The sequence below is a fragment of the Pongo pygmaeus genome, chromosome 21 (assembly GCF_028885625.2).
Source record: "Pongo pygmaeus isolate AG05252 chromosome 21, NHGRI_mPonPyg2-v2.0_pri, whole genome shotgun sequence".
Taxonomy (NCBI): Eukaryota; Metazoa; Chordata; class Mammalia; order Primates; family Hominidae; genus Pongo; species Pongo pygmaeus.
The window spans coordinates 34,357,617-34,380,054 of NC_072394.2; the positions used below are offsets into that span (position 1 = coordinate 34,357,617).

A 22,438-nucleotide genomic window follows, 5' to 3' on the forward strand; every position below is an offset into this window, starting at 1 on the left:
TCTCTCCCTCCCTCCCTCTCCCTCTCCCTCCCTCCCTTCTCTTTCCTCTGTATTAGCTTTTCCCCAATTATTCCAGCAGAAGTTTGAGGGCTGATTCTCCTTGCTGGGAACTGGGACACATTCCCATTCCTAAACCACTCATTGTGACTCTGCTTGACCAGGCATAGTTCTTGTGCCCACCTCCTAGGGAGTGGGGTCAACCCCACATGAGCCATGGGCTGAGGGAGGGAGGAGTGGTTCTCAAAGGAAAACCCAAGGTACTCTTGGACTGAAAGAAGGTGAAATGGATGCTGAGCAGGCAGAAACCTCAGGTATCCACTATTCATACCATCATCTATTCATTCAACAAATATTTGAGCCCTGCTCTGTACCAGGCCCTGTGCCACACCCTGCGGACACAGTAAGGAACACAACAGAACTAGTCCCTGCCTTTATGGAGTTTAAGGTCTGAGGAGAAAAGGAGACTTTAAACCAGAAATCACAAATAGTGGCCGGGGTGGTGGCTCACGCCTGTAATCCCAGCACTTTGGGAGGCCGAGGCAGGCAGATCACTTGAGGTCAGCCGTTTGAGACCATCCTGGGCAACACGGTGAAACCCCTGTCTACTAAAAATACAAAAAGTAGCTGGGTGTGATGGTGTGCACCTGTAGTCCCAGCTACTCAGGAGGCTGAGTCAGGAGAATCACTTGAACTGGGAGGCAGAAGTTGCAGTGAGCCAAGATTGTGCCATTGCACTCCAGCCTGGGTGACAGAGAGAGACTCTGTCTCAAAACAAGAACAAAAACAAAAAAAACCAAATAGGGGCATGTTACCAAGAGCAAGTAGGAGGAGCCTTGGGGGAAAAATGGGAACAACCCCTCAGAGACCTACATAGGCACCTGGGAGACAGCCAATGAATGGTTGGGAAAAAGGACTTCTGAGGGACGGACATCAGTCGGGCTCAGGGAGGGATCAGGGACCTCACTTGGGGCTTAGGGCTCTGCCAGGTGCACCTTCATTAACCCTGTGGGCCTCCTTTCTGTCCAGGCTCACGGGAAGGGAGAAGCGAGTCGGGGGCTTTGACCTCATGTGGAATGATGGCCCTGTTAGCAGAGAGGAGGGGGCTCCTGACCTGTCGGGAATGGGAAACTTTGTGACCAACACACACCTCGGTATGTAGGGCCAGGTGGGGAGTGGGCACAAGGGATGGGGTCATGGGAGGTACCAGGTAGTCTAGGAGGCAGCTTGGGATAGTGGTTAGATTGTTTGAATTCAATCTGCAACTTACCAGCTGTGTGACCTTGGGCAAGGGACTTAACCTCTGTTCCTCGTTTTTAAACTTGGTTTCTAAAAAGTGAAAACTTTCCCTGATTATAAAAAAGGGATTCACACTCATTGTAGAATATTTGAAAACTAGAGAAAGAAATAAAAAACATTCAGACATAACCATCTTTAACAATCTGGTGTATTTCCTTCCAGTTCTTAAAAAATGCATATATTCATACTTTTTCTTTTATAAAATTGGCATTGGGCTAGAGTTTTGAATCCCACTTTTCCCCTTGGCATTTTTCATTCAAGCATATTAAGAGCCTCCCTCTTGAATGCACTTTTTGGTCCAGTCCGGATGAAATCTTTTACATACATTATCTCATTTGATCTTTAAGGAATTTTTATTGTCATTTTACAGCTGAGGAAATGATATCCAGGTGCTATGTAACTTGCTGAATGAAGGTTTTGGCCATAAGTGGTGAGCCAGGACTCAAACTCCCATCTGCCTGGCTCTAAAACCTGAGTGCTTGTCCGCTAGACTCTCCTGCCTCTTGGCAGAGTTTAAAAAAATTACCATATGGCTGCAAAATATTTCAGTTTGTACATATGCCAAAATTTACTAAACCAATTTCTTATAATTGGACATTTGGCAAAATTGCATTTTATTTTTTTACTTTTATAAATTATACCATGATGAACATCCTTTCACATTAAGCTCGGCTGAAATTCTGGCCATTTCCTGAGGACAGATTCCTAGAAGCGGAATTATTGGGCCAAAGGGATGGGATTATTACAACCAAATTGCTTTCCAGAAAGATTATACGAATTTGCCAGATTTGAATTTTTAGAAAAAAAAAATCTGTGCCAACTGGCGAGGTAAAACATACTGACTCATTGTTGTTTTATGTGCATTCCATTGATTACTGGTGAGGTTTCCGTTTTTTAAATTTGCATTTCTTCTTTTGTAAGCTGTCCATACTCTTTATCCATTTTTCTATGGGTTGTTTAGTTTTCTAAATGTATAAGGCTTCAGATGACTATATAACACTGTCCAAGCTTAATTTAATATGCATACAATCACCTGGAAATCTTTTTAAACTATAGATTGTGACTCCATAGGTCTAGGGTGGGGTCTAAGATTGTATTTCTAACAAGCTCCTGGGTGATGCTCTATTGATTAACCATTGCTGTGTAACAAGCCCTCCCAAAACCTAGCAGCTTAAAGCAACTATTTTATTTGCTCATCCTTCCTTAGGTCTCTCCTGGGGTCACTTACAGGGCTGCAGGCACCTGGCAGATTTACTGGAGACTTGAGGGCGTACGACAGCCTCATTCATAGGTGTGGGGGTTGACACTGGCTGTCAGTTGGGCCTCTCTTTCCATGTGGCCACTCGTCTTCCAACAGTCTGGCCCCGGCTTCTTCACGTGGTAGACTCGGGGTTCCAAGAGGGTGAGAAAACACACTGCAGAGCCTTTTGCGGCCCAGACTCAGAAGTCCCATAAAGTCATTCTGCTACAATCAAAGCATTTGCTGGTCTAGCCCAGTCACTGGGTAAGAAAATAGACCCCACCTCGCCGGGCGCGGTGGCTCACGCCTGTAATCCCAACACTTTGGGAGGCCGAGGCGGGCGGATCATGAGGTCAGGAGAGCGAAACCATCCTGGCTAACACGGTGAAACACTGTCTCTACTAAAAAATACAAAAAAAAATTAGCCGGGCGTGGTGGCGGGCGCCTGTAGTCCCAGCTACTCGGGAGGCTGAGGCAGGAGAATGGCGTGAACCCAGGAGGCGGAGCTTGCAGTGAGCCGAGATCGCGCCACTGCACTCCAGCCTGGGCGACAGAGACTCTCTGTCTAAAAAAGAAAAGAAAAAAAAGAAAATAGACCCCACCTCTTGATGAGAGGATGAGAGGAGCAGCAAAGTCACCTTGCACAGAGGCGTGCATATAGGAACATTGTTGCAGCCGTCTTTGCTAACAGTGCACCTCAGATATCAATGCGCTACTTCCTGGACCCGCATTTGAGTAGCAAAGATGGAAAGCGGCGGTTCTCTACCTTGGCTGCCCATTGGAATCACCTAGGAGCTTTAAAGACTACTGATGCCTGCCAGATCAAGATATGGTTGGTGTGGGCGTCAGTAGCGTTTAAAGCTCCCAGGTGATTCCAATATGCAGCCCAAGTTGAGAGCCACTGTTTTATTTATTTATTTTTTGAGATGGAGTCTCGCTCTGTTGCCCAGGCTGGAGTGCAGTGGTGCAATCATAGCTCACTGTAACTAACCGCAAACTCCCAGGCTCAAGCAGTACTCCTGCCTCAGCCTCCCGAGTAGCTAGGCCTACAGGCACACACCACACCTGGCTAATTTTATTTTTGTGTGTGTGTTTTTTTCCTGCAGAGACAAAATCGCACTATATTGACCAGGCTGGGAGAGCCAGTGCTTTAGAAGTCTGTAGAATTATTCCTGTTTCACGTGTTTGGGTTTATGGTGGTAAACACAAGGGTAGCTGGTTAGGGTAGGAAGAGTAGTGATGAACTGAGTTAGGGAAGTGTTCAGGGACATCCAGGTGAAAGAGTCAGCAGATAACTCAGAGATGAGTCTAGAACTCCAAGAAGTTTGCACTGGACAAGAAGACTCAAGAGTTAGGAATGAGCCAAATAGAGTTTAAGTTAGGGCTGCATGGAACTCACTCTGGAAAACCCTGATGATGTGCATCGTAGGCTCTCAACTCAGTGAATGGCTGAGTGAGTGTCTGGGAAGCAGGGACAGGGTTTGGGGGGATGTGGAAGATGGCAGACACCCCCAGGTCAGAACTAGTGGCCACAGAGATTCAGTCATTCAAGCAGCATTTTTGAGTGCCATCAATGTGCCTGGCATGAGATTAAATGACCATAGAGTTACTTCAAGGATCAGCTCTGAGAGCAAACAGCCAACATGTAACACCATGAATGTCCTGGGAGAGACGTCTCAGCAGCTCACGGCAGCCTCAGCAAGAACTGCCTGGGATTGGGGGCCACATGTACGGAAAACTCATCTCTTAGCCAGTTGTGCCTGGCACATGGGTTGGGTAAGGGAAGAAAGCTGACAGTACTGGGCAGCTATGAGGTGCCAGGCACTGTGCTAGCTTTAAATGCATTTTCACTGAACAAAGCCAGAAGGAGTGGCAGTGTGGCGTAGTGGTTAAGAGTGTGGCTCTGGCACCAGGTAGTCTGGGTTCAAATGATTTAACCTCTCTGAGCCTGTTTTCCCTTCTACACATCATTCCTGTGAGGGCCAAACAAATCCATCCACATTCAGCATCTGGAGCAGTTCCTGGCTTGAGGTAAGCCCCCAGTCCTCATGTTCACTCCATAAGGTGGGCCGTACTATCCTGGTTTACAGATGAGAAGACTGATGCTGAAAAGGGTAACTGACCTGCTTGAGGGCCATGGCAGTTTAGGAACGGAGCCAGGATATAAACCACAGGCTGTATGTGGTTGTCTGACTCCCGCTGTCCCCTCTTCCCAGCAGGGAGTGGGGGGACAGGCCCCTCCACTCCTCCCAAGCATAGGTCATCCCAGCCCCCAACACCCCATTTCCTTTCCAGGCTGCGTCAACGATCGGAAGAAACAACTGAGGCAGCTCTTCTGCTCCCTTCAAGTTCAGAAGAAAGCTTCCAGTTGATCCCCAGCTGCCAGGAGGAAATCAGCCTTAGCAGGTGCCACCCAGGCCTCCCCGCCAGTCCCAGATCCCAGCACAGCACCTCACAGCGTTCACCTCCCCACCTCCAGCCTGGCACCAGCTTTGCTGGCTTAGCAGCTGCAGCTTACTACCTGAATTGGGCCCCTTGGATACCTCCAGCCCATTCCCAGGCATCTTTGCACCAGGAGACAGCCAATCCCTGGGACAGGGGGAGGTTTAACCTTGACAAACTGACTTGGCAATTAGGCCCAAAGAGAACAAATACAGCAAGTTCTGCTAACCCCAAGAGATCATATCTAATAAATGAGCACAGGCCCTACTTGGAGTCACTGGGCACCAGGCCTGGTTCCGGGGATACTGTTGGCTGCAGCCAAGTCCTCCTGGCTTTGACACTTGGATGCCTCCCAAGTCAGTGCTGAAAAGGTCCTTCAGAAGCAAGAGTTTGGAGGCTAAGGAACTCGTCTTTAAGCTATGCTTACAAAGCAAGCAGTTATTAGATTGTGTGTTTATTGGGGGTCTGGGGAAGTACTGAGCCCGAAACACATCCTCTTCTCCTTGCAATACCCTGACCTTGCATGTCAGGGGAACCCATGGGGCTCCCTGACCATCATCTGAAAACCAGTGGGACAGAGCATCCCCATTTCTCAGATGGAAAAGACAGACCAGGGAGGCAGAGGTTAGTGAGGGTCTCTGCAAAGGTGCATTTATCTAAGTCAGATGGGTGACTTAAGTGCTTCTCTAGGCCTTGTGTTTGAGATTGGGAGCTGAGCCAGAAACCAGAAAACCTTGGGCTCATGGGCAGGACAGCTTCGGGAGTTGAGTGTGAGTAAAAATCTCTGCATTTTCACATCTTACATTCCTAAGCCTCCTCTTGGTTTAAGAGGGGTTGCAACAAGACTTGGGGCTGTTGGGTAACTGCTCCAGGGGGGACTTACTCCCTCTACCACTCCACCTGCTTCAGAGTAGTTTCTCTGGCTGCAAATGGTGGAATCTGACTGCCTAGGTTAAGCCCAAAGGGAAGATTTTTGGAAGGAAAATACTGACAAATCCAAGAAGTGAACCAGCCGACTTTAGGAAAGCCAGAAGCCAGGCTACTCTGGACCTTCTGCCTTCAGAGCATGAGGACTTCTCCCACTCATCCTTGTACCTGAGGCAAACCAACCCAGACAGGTCCAGGCATGGACTCCAGGTTCCCTATTTCCAGGAGAAGGAATGCGATTGGCTTTTTTTGGCCCAGCACCCACCCTGCCAGGGAGGAAGGGGCAATTTTCCAATGGTGAAATTGTGAATCAGGCAGTCACACTGGAGAACATCTAGCAAGGTGAATTCTGCAACTCCCTACTTTATTTACATTTTAAAATAAGCAATATATTCATATAGTTTAAAATCCAAAGTTTACAAAAGGGTATAGGGTGACATCTCCTTCCCTCCTACCTGTGCGCCCCAACCCTGCAGGTGCTGTTCTGAGGGAATCACACTGTGCTTGCATAAAAATTATTAGCTTATAAGACACCTGCCTTCTCCTTGCTTTTCTCACTTGATGTATCTTGGAACTTGTTCCTTATTCTTGATTATAGTTGTATGGTACTGCAGTAGCTGGAGCTAACACCTGTGACCCACATTCACGTTTTAAAAGAGTTTCTGCATTAGTCAAAAATATTTAAAAGATTCAACTTCACAACCCAAATAGTCTAGCTTCTCTTGAAAAAACGTTAAGAACTGGCCATGACAGCCTGTGTTTCTATGTAACTATGAGCCAGAGCCAAGGAGCGGGGGGACCAGGAGAGGTGTGCCCCTGCCATGCTGCCATTTGTTATCACCTGCCTGTCAAATCACAGGTTCATTTCAAGGCAAGAACCATGTTCATACGTTATATTCTAAATGGAGCGGTGTGCCCTCACTGAAGGACTAGATGAGGCAAATAAAGACTAGTTGCTGCTATTCATTCATTCAGCTAACATTTATTGAGCCCTTAATGAACACATAAGAGTTTTGACTTCACGGCAGTTCATACTGGGACCTCAGACCACTGAAGGCAGACAGTAACAAGCAGTGCTGGCCAGGCCCCACTTTCAGAGGGCGCGGAAGGGCACTCTTGACACGTGTCATATAGTAAGAAGCACACCCACTCACCCAGGCCTGGTGCAGGACTCTGCAAGGCCCTCCTGAGTAAAGAGCGGCCACGAAGGGCTGCTAGGCAGCACCTACTCTTGGAATCAAGCAGGGAAAAAGTACAAAAATGGAGCTGGCGGGAGGTGTGTGTGCCTGCCCCACAGATGGCTGTGGTGAGCCACAAAGCACCAAGATTGTGTTCTTCATTCAGCAACCACCCATGAGCCTCCTGCTTTATTCCAATCGCATGGCACCTGCCTGGAAACCTCTCTCCCTTCTGAGAGGAATGCTGGAATGAAACTCCACTCTGCCCCTCCCTCCCTCCTTCCTTGCTCAGGGTCCATGTGAACAGCAGGCCATTGTTGGGAAGTGCCTGTTGCAGTCATTCTTACACCCCCACAACCACTGCCCCACACACCCACTGGTGGCTACCAAGGCCCGTCAATAGATCTTGTGTCCACTGAGCCCTGGTGTCCAGGTCCAGCAGCCAGACAGGCTGAAGGTTCCCTCCTGCCATCACAGAGTAGCCAAGCACTACAAAGAGGTTTTCATGACGGCTGTCCCCTTACAGGGCAGATCCTGTCCTTACAGGTGTCAAGGTTGGAGGGTCCTGGGTCCTCCATGACCCTGGGGGGTTGCTGGTCCCCCATCTTGGTTCTTGAGTCTCATCCTTTCAAGATGACCTTGAGAGCTTTAAGCTCATCCTGGTTGAGGGGGTTCAAGTTAAAACCCTTCAGCTCCGGTTTGCCTAGGAGAGAAGATGATTCATCAGCACGTCAGGCCTCCTGCTGGCTCTGGAGCCAGGCCCAGGAAAGGGGCTGATGCTGCACTAATGCTGCCAAACTTGGCCTGGAGGTCTGGCAGGGATGGGCCTCCAATTCTGCAATGCACCGGATGAGGCATCACCACCGCTCCTGTGTCACCAAGAGCCTGCAAAGTCATACCTCTGCTGCCCAAAGAACCTCAGGTTTTTCCAAGACCTGTGACCAATCTAGAGTGCTTGCGTTTATCAAGAATTTCAGCTCTGACCTCAATCACTCACTGAAGCCTTCTGCGTTTCCTCAGTCAGAGATACCTGATCCCCATGCCATGCCCTGATGTATAACGTGAGATCACCCCAAGTGGTTCCTGGGACCTGGAAAAGAAGCTGTGACAGGACTAGGACTGTATAAATCCCCCTGTCCATTCTGTCCCTGGGCAGCTACAACCAACCACTGTGCACACCTCCAGGGCCACTCACAGGCTGCCCCGGACACTGCCCATCTCTGAGGGTCGGGCTTCCCATCCCTGCCCTTCAAAGTCCAGGCTGATGATTCCCTCCCCTCCTCATCTCCAGTCCCTGCTAAGCCAATAATACCTTGGGCCTCAAAAAGGCGGTTGACCTTCACTTTAAGTTGCTTCCGGAGTTTTTCTATTTCTTTATCCAGATGATCCTGATCTGAAAAAATGAGGGGGGCAAGCAGAGGATAAGATTGTACCAGACAGACTTGACCCCAGGAGTGGAGATGCCAGCCTCTCCCCAGCAAGGGCGTGTAGCTTTCAGGAAGGAAAAGGGGACATCAGAGGCCAACTGAGGAAGGATTAAAAGCTAGAAGGGACATGACCTGCTCAGGACCACTCAGAGAGCCCAGGACACAGCAGTCCCGACTCCCATTACACTGGCCTTTTTTGCATTATGCAAAGTACCTTGGGGTGGTCAGTGGATGGAGAAGGCAACATCAGGACTTTAGGCCGCCCTCCCACAATGAAATTATGGAAAATTTGAATGCACAAACAAAATAAGCATCTCTAGATTCAGCCCACCCTAGATGGCTGGAAAATGGATGCCTAAGAAGTTTTACAAACCCAAGTCCATCAAGGTGAGGGGGTTTTAGAAAAACATGATTGTGTAAACATGTGATGTAAACAATCAACATGCAAGCTTAATGCTTAAGCTTAACTTAATTAGCCATTGTGAACAGAAAAGGGTCTCCTAGTGTCATGGACTGCCCCTGAGAAGAGTTGGTGTGATGACAGAGGTGGCTATCAAAGCTTGATTGACCAATTGACTGAACTCACCCAGCCAATTCCACCTGCTCATGAGTGACATTCTGGCTAGTCTGTCTTCCCCACAGACTCACTCTTTCTGATGGGGAGAAACCCTGAATGGCCAAGCCTTACAGCCTGGTTCTGTTTCTCATTGTGAATGAGTAACCCCAATGTCCAAGAGCTTGTTTAGCCTGTGTTGATCCCCAAGAAATCTGATAATGTCTCAGAACCCCTCTAGGTACAGTGACAAGACCACATTTGGGGGCCAAAAGGGCCAACAAGATCCTGAACCCAGGCAAGGGACTCTCTGAAAGCTTAGCCTCCAGTCCACCACCAAGTGCAGTTTAATTTTATAACCATAATATTAGTGTATTTTTTCAACACAACAGCTGGAAACTTCTCCAGGCTGGATATAGCTTCCTGTTAGCAGTTTTATCTCACTGGCCAGGAGCAGTGGCTCATGCCTGTAATCCCAGCACTTTGGAAGGCCAAGGCGGGCGGATCACCTGAGGTCACTGAGACCAGCCTGGCCAACATAGTGAAACCCTGTCTTTACTAAAAAAACACAAAAATTAGCCGCGCATGATGGCATGCACCTATAATTCCAGCTAATCAGGAGGCTGAGGCAGGAGAACTGCTTGAACCTGGGAGGTTGCAGTGAGCCGAGATAGCGCCATTGCACTCCAGCCTGGGTGACAGAGCAAGACTCTCTCTTAAGGGAAAAAAAAAAAAAAGTTTTATTTCATGAGGTATGAAGACATCCTGTCTTCAGGGACTGAGGCAACCTTGCTTGTCCTTTTGGCCATTTTCGAGGTTATGGAAGAAAAAGTATGTGTAGCCTGTTCTTTTTCTAGCCAATAATCCATTTGCAGCCTGACTTGCTTTAAGATGGTTTTCCAAAGAGCTTCCAGATTATGGTTGTGGAAACTGAGTACACTGAGTGCCTAGGCTATGGCAGACCCTAGAGGTTTAATCTCCCCAAACCTCCATTTCAACCCACTCTCTATTGCAGGGCATGTGAAAAAGAAAGGCTCACTCCCAGGCTCTCTTGCAGCTATGGGTGACCATGTGGCTTAGTTCTGGCCAATGAGATGTTGGCAGGAAGTCCCTGAGGAGATGGCCTTACGTCCAAAATAGAAGGCAAAGCTCTACGTGGCGAGAGACTGTCTTTCCTCCAGCCTGGCATGAGGACATGAGGCCTGCAACGATGAAACAACAACCAGGAGAATATGCTAAGGTGCCACTGCTGGGCAGCTATGCCAGGACTGGAGTACACACCTCTGGACAATTTCTTACGCAAGAGTAAAAGAAGCATATTTCCTTAAGCCTCAATTTGTTGGGTTTTGTTATCTGCAGCCCAACTGATTCCTCACTAATAAGAAAGCACTACGCTAGGCACACATATTGTTTTACCTCAATTGCACAGCTATGCTACATAGATGCATCCCCCTCTTAGAGATGAGGAAATAACCCACAGTGGCAGAGGTGGAATTAAAACCCACAGCAGTCTGAACCCTGTGACAGAGCTGCCTCTCCTTAAGCTGCCTGAAGCCTGACTCCCTGTTCTGGGTTAAGACCAAAGCTGGTGGGAGAGGCAGTGCATCCCTGACCCATCCCCAGGAGGCCTTACCTTTTTCAATCATTTCCTTTGTCTCAGGGTGAGGCATCTTGATAAACATGTTCCCGAAGCAAACCATCACATCTTCTGAAAGAGCAAATAGTAATTCCTTCAACAATTTTTTTTGAGTACCTATTATCTGCCAGGCATTGTTTTAGATACAGACAACAGAGCAGAACAAGAAAAAGTTCCTGCCCTCTTGGAGCTTATGTTACAGTGGAGGAGAGAGAATAAATAAAGATATGATTTGTCAGACCTTAAGAGTTGTAGAGAAAAATAAAGCAGGCTAAGATGGCTAGGGAATGCCAGAGGAGGACCTTGTTACTCATACCAGGTAGTCTGAGAAGGCCTTACTGATTATATGATATCTACATAGAGACCTAAGGAAAGTGAGAGTGTGAGCCCTGCAGACATCTGGGGAAAGTAAGCCAAACAGAGGAAACAGGAACAGCAAAGATCAGTAGTGTGCTTGGGTTGTTCGGAAGAGCAAGGGGCCGGGCGCAGTGGCTCACGCCTGTAATCCCAGCACTTTGGGAGGCCAAGGCAGGTGGATCGCTTGAGGCCAGGACCTCGAGACTGGCCTGGCCAACATGGCGAAACCCTGTATCTATTAAAAATACAAAAATTAGCTGGGTGGGGTGGCGCACGCCTGTAATCTCAGCTACTCAGGAGGCTGAGGCACGAGAATCACCTGAACCTGGGAGACAGAGGTTGCAGTGAGCCAAGATCATGCCACTGCACTCCAGCCTGGGTGACAAGAGCAAGGCTCTGTCTCCAAATAAATAAATAAATAAATAAATAAATAAAAAGAACAGCAAGGAGACCAGTGTAGGTGGAGTCATGTGGGGGGTGGGGGGAGTAGAGATGATATTGGCACACTCATGGATTCATGGGGGCTGGATTACTCAGTCTTGTAGGACCTCTGGATTTTACTCAGATGAGATGAGAAGCAACTGGAAGATTCTGCACATTCTAGTGCACTTTCAACAAAATGTCAACTTCCTCCCTTAGCCCCCAAGACCTTTCATTATGGCCTGGTCTCTGCCCCTCTCTCCAGCCATACTTACTCCCCATTTGCTTCCACTGTCACAGCCACTTGGCCTCATCTAAAGCATCCCATTCTTCTGGATATATATTCTCAACACCCATCCCAAGTCCAATTCCATCTCTGGCTTTCTTACAATTTTCAACCATGCATTTTACGTTGTTTTTCTCATCTGTAAAGCGCAAGGGCAGGAACCATCAGTTTTATACACCCCCAGCACTCTCTCAGTGTCTGCCATCGTCAATAAGCCAGGAGCTAACGACCTGTCACTGAAGTGAGCAGGCAAAATCCTGAACCACAGCCTGTGCCAGAACTGCAAAATTTGCTCCCCCAACTCCTCGGACTGTTTCAATTTCCCACAAGGCTGAGTTATACAGCTGTGACCTCCTGCCTGCTCTCTATCAGGGACAAGGTAAAGGCCTTAAAGGAAAACGGAACAGGCCTCCAGGGCTGCACTGAGAAAATTTCAACTTACCAGAGAGGCTGAGATCCTTCTGCAGGGCCCTCAGGCCCTCTCGATTCTGATTCCTTTTAGTGTCCAAGTCCACAATCTGAAAACCACAGGGACAGGAGGGAACTCAGCTATCTCTTGCCCCAAGCTGTCACCTCTTGACAGACAAGGGCTGCAGAGACAATGCGTTATTCCTGGTTACATCCAACATCCTGCCTAAAATGGATTGATGTGTGAAAGTATTTCTTCTCTCACTCAGCTTCCTGGTCTTAAAGACAATGCTTTGTGCAGCTGCCCTCTCCCCAGAGAAGATGCTGGGAAAACATGTGCTGACTAAATGGGAAATTCTGCATTATCCACTCGAACTTTATGGCATATCAGAATCACCAGGGGAGTGGAAACCCTTCCCCTACACACTGTGATTAAGCAGGCCTAATGTTTATTTTTGGATAAACTTCTCCAGCTGATTCTGAACTAGTAATAAGAGAAACCCAACAATACTAGATTGGAACAGCTGGAGGGGGCCACTGAGACAGTGGTAACAACACAATAGCTACTAAGGAAGTGAGGCAGTAGTAGAGTCTACTGCATGAGTGCTGGTTCTGGAGCTGGAATACCTAGGTTCGAATCCTCCTGTCTGCCTCAAGCTGTGTAATTTCACCTTCCTATTTACTCCTCCGCAAAATGGAGCTACGAACAGTACCTACCTCACAGGTTAAGCCAGCAATTAAATGACTTAACACAGTACCTGGCACATAGTAAGTAGCTGATAAACTTTAACTGCTCTTATTATTCTCATCCAGCACACCCTGATCCAGTATTTAATTTGACAGGATCTTGCCCAGGTTTTCCCCTTCTCAGTAAATACCTGACCCTTCTAACTGGAGATGAGAGGGAGTCACGACTCCCCCGGCTCCCTCACCCCTTTACACAGCCACTATCACGGCCTACTGAGTCTGTCTCCAAAATACATTTCTGACCCCTTCACTTCTCTCCACCACCACTACCTAGTCCAAATCCATCTCTGGTCTGGACCATACCAATGGCCCCTCACCCATCTCCCTGCCTCCGCCCTTGCCCACCTATATTCTGTATTCCACACAGCAGCCAGGGGGATCCTTTTAAAACCTAAATCCAATTACGTCACCCTCCTTCTCCCAGGAACTCTCCTCAAAAACTTGGCACTTAAAACAAGGCACCCCATAAACAGGGCGCCACCTTCCCCCACGTCCCCACCCCTGCCCGGTCACAAGGCCCCCTCAGGCTTCTTTTCGATTCCAGCTCTCCCCTGAGGGCCTTTACAGGGCGGTGCCCCTAGATCAATCATGGGGCCGGGAAGTGCATTTTGAAACAGGTGCTCAGGGAAACGGCCCAGGGCATGATGGGTCGAGATCCAGAGAGCATGGCAAGGGGCAGAGAAAGGATGAAGAGAGAGGAATGTCTAGCACAGCGCAGGCGCTCACTTAGTAGCGGCCGAATATTTATCGGCCCACGTCTGTCGCCTCGGAGCCGTTAACCGCCTGTCCAGGTCAACTCACCGCGACCCCGCGGGCTTTCCGACGGCGCCGGCCGCCAGGCCCCAGCACCGCGGAGGGGCCTCTCACCTGCCGCTTGTCCGCCAGCACCTCTTCAGCGAGCTCCTCCACCTCTACAAGGTACCGCAGCACTCGCTCTGCCTCGGGTGATAGCATAGCGCCCACCAACCCCGCTTACGGCTCTCGCGCGACCTCGGGGGCGGGTGGGGGGGGTAGTCTCCGCTTCGACTCCCGCTGCGCATGCGCCGCTCTCTAGGTGCTTCCGGCGCGCCTGCGCAGTTAAAAGAACGGTGGTGCGCAGGCTCCAACGCTCGTGCGACGGCCGGCTGCGAGAGGCGGGGCCTAGCTTTGGGAGCGGGGCTGGAGCGCCCTCTACAGGCTCAGAGAGCTCAGTCCTCGGGCTGCCTCTGACCCGTTACTCCCTCGGTTCATGCTTCTTCAGCACTTACTATGTGCCAAGCAGTTTTACGTGCTTAGGATGCAGCAGTGAACACAACAAAATCCCTGCCTTCATGGAACTTCATCCTAGTGGGAAACACCGACAATTAATGGCAAAACACTTATATACCGTGGCAGGTAGTGATTAGGATCTGGGAAATATTATTCTTCCCCTGGCTAAGAAACACCAAGAAGGCCCATGTGGCAGTGTGACTTATGTTTAATCTCTGACACTTTCAGTTTCTAATTTATAAAAAGGGGGTGAATAAAAATCCGCCTCAGTGTCTCTCCACAGGATCGGAAGAAAGCAGGAATCAGCTGGGCGCAGTGGCTCATGCCTGTAATCCCAGTACTTTGGAAGGCCAAAGCTGGGGGGATCACTTGAGCCCAGGAGTTCGAGACTTGGGCAACACAGTGAAACCTCCGTTTCTACTAAAAATGCAAAAAAAAAAAAAAAAAAATTAGCTGGGTGCGGTGGGGCGCGCCTGTTGGTTCCAGCTACTCAGGAGGCTGAGGTGGGAGGAACTCCTGCACCTGGGGAGTCGAGGCTGCCCTGAGCTATGATGGCACCACTGCACTCCAGCCTGGGTGACAAAACAAGACTGTGTCTCAAAAAAAGAGGAAGCAGTAATCACTTTTAATTCCGTTTAACCAGAGTTCACTTGAGCCCCTGTGTTGGGTCCAATGTCCAGAGTAGCTGGCCTATACATAAGGAAAGGACTTGAAAACTATGGGCAGTAAGCAGTGAAATGCTAGTTCAGAAAAGCAGGTGGATGTGGGTGGTAGGATTGGGAGGACTTCCCAGAGAAGGCAGGTAGGTGGAAAATGGTTACCATCAGAACCAGAGGGTTCCCATGAGGTCTTCACGCCCAAACTCCTCGTTGGATAGCTGGAAAAAACAAACCTCAGAGAGAGGCAAGGCTTTGAAAAGAAGGTGAGGGGTGAGCCATGTGGATGCCTAGGAGAAGAGTGTTCCAGGCAGAGGAAACAGCCAGCATATGTGGAACCAAATGGGCCGGGGGGGGAAGCAGGCAGGAGGTCAGAGGGGAAGGAGGCATTGAGCCCACAGGGCTGTAAAAGGCACTGGGAAAGGACTTTGAAAGTCTGAAGAACAGAACTGATATTATCACTCTGATCTCTCGCCTCCCTGATTCCAGCTTTTTATTCTCTCCTTTTGACCTCTTGTAACCAAGCCCCTTCACACCCCTTGCCTTACTTGAGTGTCAAAGCAAACTTTGTATGGATGGGATTATTACTGCCCCATTTCACAGCTGCAGACTGAGGCCAGGAGAAAGGCAGTGCCTCATCACACAGCAAGCCAGGAGTGCCTGGTGTCCATGCCATTTCTGGACCCTGAAAAAACCCTCCCCCAAAATTGTGGCCCCAGAAGCCCCAGCAGCACCTCTGTGTTGCCTAGCCTTTGGCTGCCTTCAACTACCAGAGGAAGAGCTAATTTTTCCTTCAGCCACCTGGTGTGGGGAAGGAGGGAAATTCATTAAGGATTCCTCACTGAGGGTGAATTTGTCGCCAAACCCAGGATGTTTTGTATAAACACCTTCTGGTTAAGAAATGCAGGCACAGGCCCTGAGAAGGAAAGGGGGATGTTTGCCAAAGCAGAAATGGGGCTCACAAGGCATCCCTCGGCCTGGACCCCAGCACTGCGTCTCCTCTACCTTGGGACCCACAGAGGGCTGGACCAGGTTGACCCTTGACCCCGACCACATGGGCCTGGATGGGGAGAGGCTGAGGGAGGCTCCCACATTAGCAGCTTCTTGGCGGTAACTGGCCTTTAGAGGCCACCCCTGGCCACTGGAAATGTTGGGGAGGGGAATCATAGTCATTTCCAAGACTTTGAAATGGTCAGAGCCAGAAAGACTCTCAGAGAGCATTTCAGTTTCAGAGCCATTTATTTCACAATTATTTATTGACTTCCCAGGCCCTGTGATAGGGATTCTGTCATGAGCAAAACTGGACATGGTCCCTGCTCTCAGGAATCTCCCAGTCTGGTGAGAGAAACAATCAACATAAAACAAGTAAATATATCATATGTCAGGTGGTAAAAAGTGCTACCAAAAAAATAGCCTGATGTGGGGGCTCACACCTGTAACCCAATACTTTGGGAGGCCAAAGTGGAGAATCATTTGAACCCAGGAGTTCGAGACCAGCCTGGGCAACATGGCAAGACCCCCATATCTACCAAAAAAATAAAAATAAAAAAATTAGCCGGATGTATTGGTGTGCGGCTGTTGTCTCAGCTACTCAGGAGGCTGAGGTGGGAGGATCACTTGAGCACAAGAGTTCAAGGCAGCAGTGAGCTACAATCATGCCACTGTACCCCAGCCTGGGTGACAGAGTGAGACCCTTTCTCTAAAAAAGAAAAGAAAAGAAAAAGAGAGAGAAAGAAAGAAAGAAGGAAAGAAAGAAAAAAGAAAGAAAGAAAGACGGAAAGAAAGGAAGGAAGAAAGGGAGGGAAGGAGGGAGGGAAGGAAGGAAGGAAGGAGAAGAGAAAAGATAAGAAAAGAAAAGATAGCACAGGACAAGGTGGAGAGGGAATAATGGAGGGGCTATTTGAGACAAGATGGTCAGAGAGGGTGTCTCTGAGGAGATGGCATTTGAACAGAAGTGTGGAGGATATGAGGGGGTGAACCTTGTGGATATCTAGGGGAAGAGCATTCCAGGCAGAGGGAACAGCCAGTGTATTTGAATAGAATTAGTGAGGGGGAGAGGGTAGGACAGAGAGGAGAAGGAGACGTTGAGCACACAGGGCTGTGGAAGGCGCTGGCAGTGCCCCACCGAAAATCTACTAGGGCCTCCCCAGAGGTCACCTGCAGACACTGCTGCATATGCCTGTGGCTTCCTGCTTCTCTCTGCTCATGGATGCAGGTTGAGAGGGGAATGCAGTGAATTAATATCCACGAGTGTGAACTCCTACCAAGAAAAGAAAGGCGTTAGTGACTGTATACTCTAGCTTCTTTGCCCCTCTGTGAGAGACCCAAGAGGAGGCTGCTGTAATCATCTAGGCAGGAGAGGGTGGCCACTGCACCAAGAGATAGCAGTGGGGGTGGTGACCAGTGGTGGGATTCTCAGGGCCTTTGCACATACTACCCCATCAGTCTGGATTAATTTTCTCCCATGCCTTTATTCATGTGTAACTATTCCATATCCCCCACTGCTCAGCTTGGGGTTACCTCCTCCTGAGGGTCAAGAGTCCTCTCTGGGCCCCCACAGTTTTTTGGACTTCCCTTGTCTCTGTACTTCCCATATCATCTTTGTTCTCTGAACACCTTGCTTTGTAGTCATGAGCTCCCCAGCGCAGAGACCTTGTCTGTCTTGTTCACTGGAAAAGTGTCCTCCTCTCTGGGTCATCACCCACCTCCCTGCTGCTGCTCACACAAGCCAGGCATGGTCCTGCCTCAGGGTCTTTCCACTGGCTGCTGCCTCCACCTGCACTTTTCCCTGACATCTACATGGTTCCTTCCCTCACCATCTACTAGTTTTGTTGTTTTTTTTTTTTAAGATGGAGTCTCACTCTGTTACCCAGCCTGGAGTGCAGTGGCACAATCTTGGCTCACTGCAACCTCCACCTCCTGGGTTCAAGTGATTCTCCTGCCTCAGCCTCCCAAATAGCTTGGATTACAGGTGTGTGCCACCATGCTCAGCTAATTTTTGTATTGTTTTAGTAAAGACAGGGGTCTCACCATGTTGGCCAGGCTGGTCTCAAACTCCTGACCTCAGGTAATTTGCTTGCCTCAGCCTTCCGAAGTGCTGAGAATACAGGCATGAGCCACCGCGTCTGGCCCAGTCTTTTCTTAAATGGCACCTTTTCAATGGAGCCTGCCCTGACCGCCATGTTTAAAATGCAACTTCTGCCCCTCCTGCTACTCCTGATCAACTTCCTCTGCTCTAGTTTTTCTTTTTCTTTCTTTTCATCATAACTTTTGTCACCTCCCAGCATGCCATATAATTTACTTATGGTTATTGTTCATCTCCCTCTACTAGAAGAGAGGCTCCTTGAGGGCAGGAATCTTTCATTCATTTCTTCACTGATGTCTCTCAAATGTCTAGAACAGTGCCTGGCTCCCACAGTAGGTGCTTGATAAACAATTTTGAATGAATGAATGAATGAATGAGCAGAGTCAGAATTCTACTTAAGGCAGATTCTCTCTGAGGCCAGATGCTTAAAGGTGAGGGCTGGGATCGTGCCTTATCCACTAAAGTAAGGGGATTGGGTTTGTTCTCAGATCCTGGGAAGCTGCTGGAGGGTGCTGAGCAGGCACAGATATGATTGGGTTTACCTTGTGAAAGCCCCCTGTGGCTCTGGTGGTAGGATGGGTGAAGAGGGGCAAGTGCGGTGCCTTCCTCTGAGATACGTGTGTATGTGTTGAGTGGATGGGAGGGTGAAAATGGGGGCTCGGGGAGGTGACAGGGCTGGAGCTGCACTGAGAGAGCAGTGAGAGGAACCCCTTTAATGTCTGCATTCTCCAAGCAGCCTGGGTGGCTGCCCTACCAGCTCTGGCTGGGCCTCCCAGCTGCTGAGAACATGCTTCTGTGCTGCAGATGGGCTGTGTTCTCGCCTGGGTGGTCCCCAGCTCCTCCCTCCACTTCCTTTGCACCCTTGTGGGCTTGGCGGGTGGAAGAGAGGCTTCCACCCTGTCTCCTCCCTGACCCTGAGAATAATCCCTTACATTCATGGGATTCTCCTCGTGCCCTCACTTCATCCTCCCGCATCCCTCGGTAACACCAAAATCTGAATCCCATTGGGCAGATGAGGACATTGAGGTTAGGAAAGGGGATGGGACCCTCCCAAGGTCATGCAGCCAGATGGGGACACCAGGTGGGGACATGTCTCCCAACTCCCCACGCCTCCATTTTCACCAGGCAACAGATGGCCCATGGCTTGACTTGAAAAATCTTAAGTGATCCCAAAGAGAGTGCAAGCCCAGAACATTCCAGCCCTCCTTGAGCTGGTTTTTACTACTACCTTTTAATACCAAATTCATTCATTTTAATTTCTATAAATGGATTCTTCTTATGGAAATTGAAAACATTACAGAGAAGACTAAGCTCTTTTTTACCCCCCCTCCCCCTCTTCTCAGTTCCCTCTAGTATCCCAGTTTGGGTGTGTCTTTTCAGAACTGTGATATGCATTTAAAGACATAGCTATGAACCCAGAGAAAACCCACAGGACTATTGTGAGATGGTAGGACAGGAAGGCAGGTGGAGGGCATTGCACACAAACCTAGTGCTTCGCAGCATTGCTCTTGGACAGCTTTGATTGACATTTAGATCTCTTTTCTCTTTTCTAATAGCTGCAAAATATTCTATAGTGAGGCCAGCACAGTGGCTCATGCCTATAATCCCAGCATTTTGGGAGGATGAGGGGGGCATATCACTTGAGCTCAGAAATTCGAAACCAGCCTGGGCAACGTGGCAAAACCCTGTCTCTACAAAAAATAACAAAAAGTATCCAGGCATGGTAGTACACACCTGTAGTCCCAGCTACTCAGGAGGCTGAGGCAGAAGTTGCAGTGAGCCAAGATCGCACCACTGCACTCAAGCCTGGGCAACACAGCAAGATCCTGCCTCAAATATATAAATATATATTCTGTAGTATATATATATATATTCTATAGTATATTAGCCATATAGTCCATTTGTTTATCTCATCTTCTACATTAAAATTTACATTTCATTTTCATGCACTGAAGTACAGTGGGTTGAGTTAATTCCTGCCTCTCAGTTCTTAGCACATGGTCATGATTTAGTCTGCAAGGACTCTTTCATGTTTATATTATTTTCTCCCACCTCTACTCACTTTTAACCTCACTGAAACCCTCTCTACTGTGTTTGATATGTCCTTAAATACTCATAATTTCTTGCAAAATGCATCATGTTGTTTTATGTGTTTCTGTGTTTTAAAACTTCTTAGTGGGACCGGGAGCAGTGGCTCACGCCTGTAATCCCAGCACTTTGGGAGGCCGAGGCGGGTGGATCACCTGAGGTAAGGAATTAGAGACCAGCATGGCCAACATGGCAAAACCCTTTCTCTACTGAAAATACAAAAATTAGCCTGGTGTGGGGGCACACGCCTGTAATCCCAGCTACTTGAGAGGCTGAGGCAGAATCGCTTGAACCCAGGAGATGGAGCTTGCAGTGAGCTGAGATCACACCACTGCACTCCAGCCTGGGTGACAGAGCGAGACTCCATCTCAAAATAAAAATAAATAAATAAATACCAAACCACATACCCGGTTTATTAGTATCAACTAAAACTGAGCATACCTAACAGTTCCACTCCTATCATTGTGTGTAATTCCACACAATAGAAATGCATACCTACATGTACCCAAAGACACACACAGAGATGCTCTCAGCTCACTGCAGCTTCTGCCTCCCGGGTTCAAGCGATTCTTGTGTCTCAGCCTCCAAAGTAGCTGGGACTACAGGCGTGCACCACCACACCCAGCTAATTTTTGTATTTTTTGTAGAGATGAGGTTTTGCCAGGTTGGCCAAGCTGGTCTCGAACTCCTGGCCTCAAGTGATCCTCCTGCCCCGGCCTCCCAAAGTGTTGGGATTACAGGCATGAGCCACCGTGCCCGGCCCCGGGCATGTGTTTTGAATCCACATAAACATTATTGAGTTGTAAGTCATGTTCCTTTCCTCCTTTTTTTTTTGATTTTTGCCTCTCCCGATGTTTCTCAGATCTCTCCATGCACTCTAGCACTCTAGGTACCTCTAGCTCCTTACTCCTCCAGCTCCAGAGAACTGCAGAGCTGCCTCTACCTCATTTCACTTGTCCACTCTCTTGATTATGGACACCTGAGTTGCTTTCTGCCCCTATCAACACACACAGTGCCACACTGGACATCCTATGTGCTATTGCCTTGTCATAGGGCACGCACACACTTCTTCTTCCTTTTTTTCTTTCTTTTTTTTTTGAGACAGGGTCTCACTCTGTTGCCCAGGCTGAGTGCAGTGGCCTGATCATAGCCCACTGCAGCCTCGAACTCCCAGGCTCAAGTGATCCTCCTGCCTCAGCCTCCCAAGTAGCCAGGATTACAGGCACGCACCCCACCATACCCGGCTAATTTTTTAAAATTTTTAATAGAGACAAGGTCTCACCATGTTGCCCAGGCTGGTCTCAGACTCCTGAACTCAAGCGATCCTCCCACCTTGGCCTCCTAAAGTGCTGGGATTACAGGCATGAGCCACCGTGCCCAGCCTTCTTTTTCCTAAATGCTGCCACGTTTCTCTCCAGGATGGCTTCCTCATTTTCACTCCTACCGGTGATGCACATCTTCGCCAACTTTGGGCATTTCCACCTCTCTATGGCCTGCCAGTGTGGTGGCTGTAAGTAACGTATTTACTCAGCCAGTCTCTTGTGGACATTTAAGTTGTTTTCACCTTTGCAGATGATACAAACTGCTGCAATCATCTTTCAGGGACATGCTTCTTTGTACTTTTCTCTGAGTTCAATTTCTTTTCTGCCTCACCTTCCTCCACTCTTCTTGAACCCCAGGTCTTAAACACATCCTAACTTTCCCAGCTCTTTCCCTGTGCTCAGGCTGTGCCTTCTGCCAGGAATATCTTTTGTTGAGTGTTTACTCTTCCCTTAAGGACCCTCCTCCTAGAAGGCCCTGCCCCACCCCTGCCACCAAGAGGGTTGCTCTTCCTCAGCTCTCCCAGAGGGACTTTCGTTCCCTTTTCTCCTGGCATCAGATACTTTCTTGTTTTGGACAAGAGCAGTTTTTTTGTTGTTGTTCATGGTTTTAGCTTTCTCACCAGCCCGAGAGCCCATTGAGTCCAGGGGTTCCATCGGCTTCCTCAAAGGTGCTCAGGACCCTCAGACGGAGCTCAGGAGAGGTCTGTCGAATGACTGAGGCCATGACCTAATCATGGGAATTAAGGGTCCATTCTCCCTTTCTCTCTCTCCCTCTTCTTCTCCCCTCTCTCCTGCCTCTCATCCCTACCCCTTAACCAACCAGAACCTTTCAGGAGTAGCTGGTTCCACTGGAAAGAGGATGAAACATTCAGTCAAGACTCCCCCTCTCTTGGGTGGGCACAGGCGGCTCCACCCATCTGGTAAGTTGATGTGGGCCTCACTTATTCCCTCAGGTCAATGGCTATTAGTACCTGCACTCGGCCAGGCCCTGGGATCCAGTGGTACATAGGACAGGCCCAGTCCTGGACCTCACAGGCTTTCAGCCATGGGGACAAGATTGACACCATGCATGCACCCTCCTAATTGTGATAATGCTTGAATGAAAAGCTCAGAGTCCAGTGA

The 22,438-nt window shown here is 48.9% G+C and overlaps 2 protein-coding genes across 12 annotated transcripts in view; one reads left to right on the forward strand and one right to left on the reverse strand.

Moving 5' to 3' along the window:
• TTLL9 (tubulin tyrosine ligase like 9) overlaps window positions 1-6,866 on the forward strand; it is a 75,753-nt gene extending 68,887 nt beyond the window's left edge. For 2 of the 7 annotated variants that reach the window (XM_054466897.2, XM_054466898.2), the window contains exons 14-15: window positions 1,027-1,151; window positions 4,832-6,437. In XM_054466897.2, the coding sequence (XP_054322872.1) occupies window positions 1,027-1,151; window positions 4,832-4,908 (202 nt within the window). In that variant the 3' untranslated portion in view covers window positions 4,909-6,437. Of the gene's footprint in view, window positions 1-1,026; window positions 1,152-2,503; window positions 2,699-4,831 lie in introns of those variants that run through there. The other 5 variants (XM_054466902.2, XM_054466903.2, XM_054466899.2 and 2 more) reach the window with 4 other exon arrangements.
• A 5-nt stretch (window positions 6,867-6,871) lies between these two features.
• Window positions 6,872-14,235, reverse strand: PDRG1 (p53 and DNA damage regulated 1). 5 transcript variants are annotated; one of them, XM_054466913.1, is made up of 5 exons: window positions 13,785-14,235; window positions 12,205-12,280; window positions 10,697-10,771; window positions 8,396-8,476; window positions 6,872-7,786 (listed from the first exon to the last, which is right to left on the reverse strand). In XM_054466913.1, the coding sequence occupies exons 1-5, from the start codon at window positions 13,869-13,871 to the stop codon at window positions 7,704-7,706; spliced, it is 402 nt and encodes a 133-aa protein (XP_054322888.1). In that variant the 5' UTR covers window positions 13,872-14,235; the 3' UTR covers window positions 6,872-7,703. The 5 variants fall into 5 exon arrangements, with proteins under 5 accessions (XP_054322888.1, XP_063515192.1, XP_063515190.1 ...); XM_063659122.1 differs by having other exon boundaries at window positions 6,872-8,173; window positions 13,785-14,004; XM_063659120.1 differs by having other exon boundaries at window positions 13,719-13,956.
• Window positions 14,236-22,438: the final 8,203 nt, after the last annotated feature.

Bases quoted from the DNA above. Each gene is read 5' to 3' on its own strand.
- PDRG1 (XM_063659119.1), bottom strand. From the start codon at position 13,871: ATGCTATCACCCGAGGCAGAGCGAGTGCTGCGGTACCTTGTAGAGGTG. The intron at 12,281-13,784 runs GTGAGAGGCCCC...TGTGGTTTTCAG, and splicing joins TGCTGGCGGACAAGCGGCAG to ATTGTGGACTTGGACACTAA. The intron at 8,477-10,696 runs GTAAGGCCTCCT...TCATTTTTTCAG, and splicing joins AAAGGAAATGATTGAAAAAG to ATCAGGATCATCTGGATAAA.